The sequence below is a fragment of the Etheostoma cragini genome, chromosome 2 (genome assembly GCF_013103735.1).
Source record: "Etheostoma cragini isolate CJK2018 chromosome 2, CSU_Ecrag_1.0, whole genome shotgun sequence".
Lineage (NCBI taxonomy): Eukaryota > Metazoa > Chordata > Actinopteri > Perciformes > Percidae > Etheostoma > Etheostoma cragini.
The window spans coordinates 29858525-29860093 of NC_048408.1; the positions used below are offsets into that span (position 1 = coordinate 29858525).

Genomic DNA, 1569 nt, shown 5'->3' on the forward strand with positions numbered 1-1569 from the left:
TGAAAGTGTTTCCATCCAACGGCTTTAAAGCTGATTAAAAACCATTTGCGATGACGTCACGTGGCGCTGTTTTGCATCAAATTGGTACATCGTATCGATTTTAGACAATTTAAGTTGTTTTCAGTCGTTTTCGCACTGAATTGCACAACATTCACAAGTGTTTCTAGTCTCTCATCACGTGATCACTACGGGACGGGTTGTAATACAGCTCATGTCAAGCTGATGGCGACACATCGAGCTGTCATAAGGAAACAACAACGCTTTCAACACATCGCTATGACGATGCAGATGCAACTTGTCTTTTATTGCCCCCCCCCGAGACATGTCTCTCTGTCTGAGCGTCTTCCATTGACTCCGCAGGACGTCCCACGGCTCGTCCTAACCTCTGTCGGCCAGTTCCTGATAAATCAAATTCAAAAAGTCTCTCGAACTGCAACTTCTTCTTCTTCTTCTTCTGCGTTTTGTGGCGGGTTGCAACCATGAAATGACCTAAAACTAAATCCCAATTCGTTATTTATTCGGCGAACAACGTTTCCACAAGCGTTCATCGCATAAGTCGAACATCATCGAGATAAAAATCCGATGAGACCGAACGTATTTCCTTTGAGTCGATATTCATGAAATTCCATTGAATTCAACTGTTTCCAGAAGGCGTTTTTTCATTCGATATCACTTAATTTGGATAAAAACGTGTGGATGGAAACATGGCTCTTGGCGTTGTTTTAAAAGTATCGCTTTGGCGCCGGTCTCGGTCCAAAATCCGAACCACCCCCCACCCCAGAGGCGACCGTCCACTGACTTCCTGTTGTCCTCCTGCAGGTTGCAGCTCGGCCCAGTCGCCCGAGGCGAAGGGCGTCTACGTCCTCTTCTTCCTGCTCAGCTCGCTCATCCTGCTGCTGCTGGCGGCGGCCGGGCTGCTGTACCACCGCCACCGCCACGGGGCCTTCCCGGTCGATTGCCACGGCAGCATCGTTCCTCCGGGCCCCAACAACAACAACAACAACAACCACCACCACCATCACCGCAACCACCGGCATCAACATGACGACGACTCCTACTCCGGCCCCCCGGACTCTGACCTGCCCCCGCCCCCTCCGCCCGTCCGGAGCTTCAGGGAGGGGTGGCCCCCGGCGAAGGAGCGCCCCCCCACCCTGGACCTGCAGCTGCTGCGCTTCAGCCAGCTGCTGCTGCCCGACGCCTACGCGGAGCCGCAAGAAGGCGGGAAGAAGTGACCTTTGACCCCGTTAAAAAAAAACCTCTTTATTTAGTTTTATTTTTCAGATATTCAGTTTGAAATAAAATCACAACACTAAAGCATTTGCTCGTTCTCTTCTTTTATGTGATCACATTTTTGTTGACCCGTTGTCCTATATCAATGTTGTTTTTAATTCCCCAAAATAACATTGATTCCACCCAACGCTCTTTGCCAAGTACACATCTCTACTTTCATTAATTTTGTGGCAAAGGCTCGACCAATGAAAATCAAAGACTTAAAGTTACCTGTGAGTACTGTTAGGATCAGAAGAAGGCTATGGGAAGCTATCAGCTAGTCTGTGTGTGTGTGTGTGT

General features: G+C 49.1%; 1 protein-coding gene across 1 annotated transcript in view; it reads left to right on the plus strand.

Annotated features, from left to right (window-relative positions):
• The window catches only part of zgc:66455 (uncharacterized protein LOC393502 homolog), a 10698-nt gene extending 9466 nt beyond the window's left edge, over nucleotides 1–1232 (plus strand). Inside the window, exon 11 of the mRNA XM_034884333.1 lies at nucleotides 820–1232. Within this exon, the coding sequence (XP_034740224.1) occupies nucleotides 820–1232 (413 nt within the window). The remainder of the gene's footprint in view (nucleotides 1–819) is intronic.
• The last annotated feature ends 337 nt before the right edge of the window (nucleotides 1233–1569 follow it).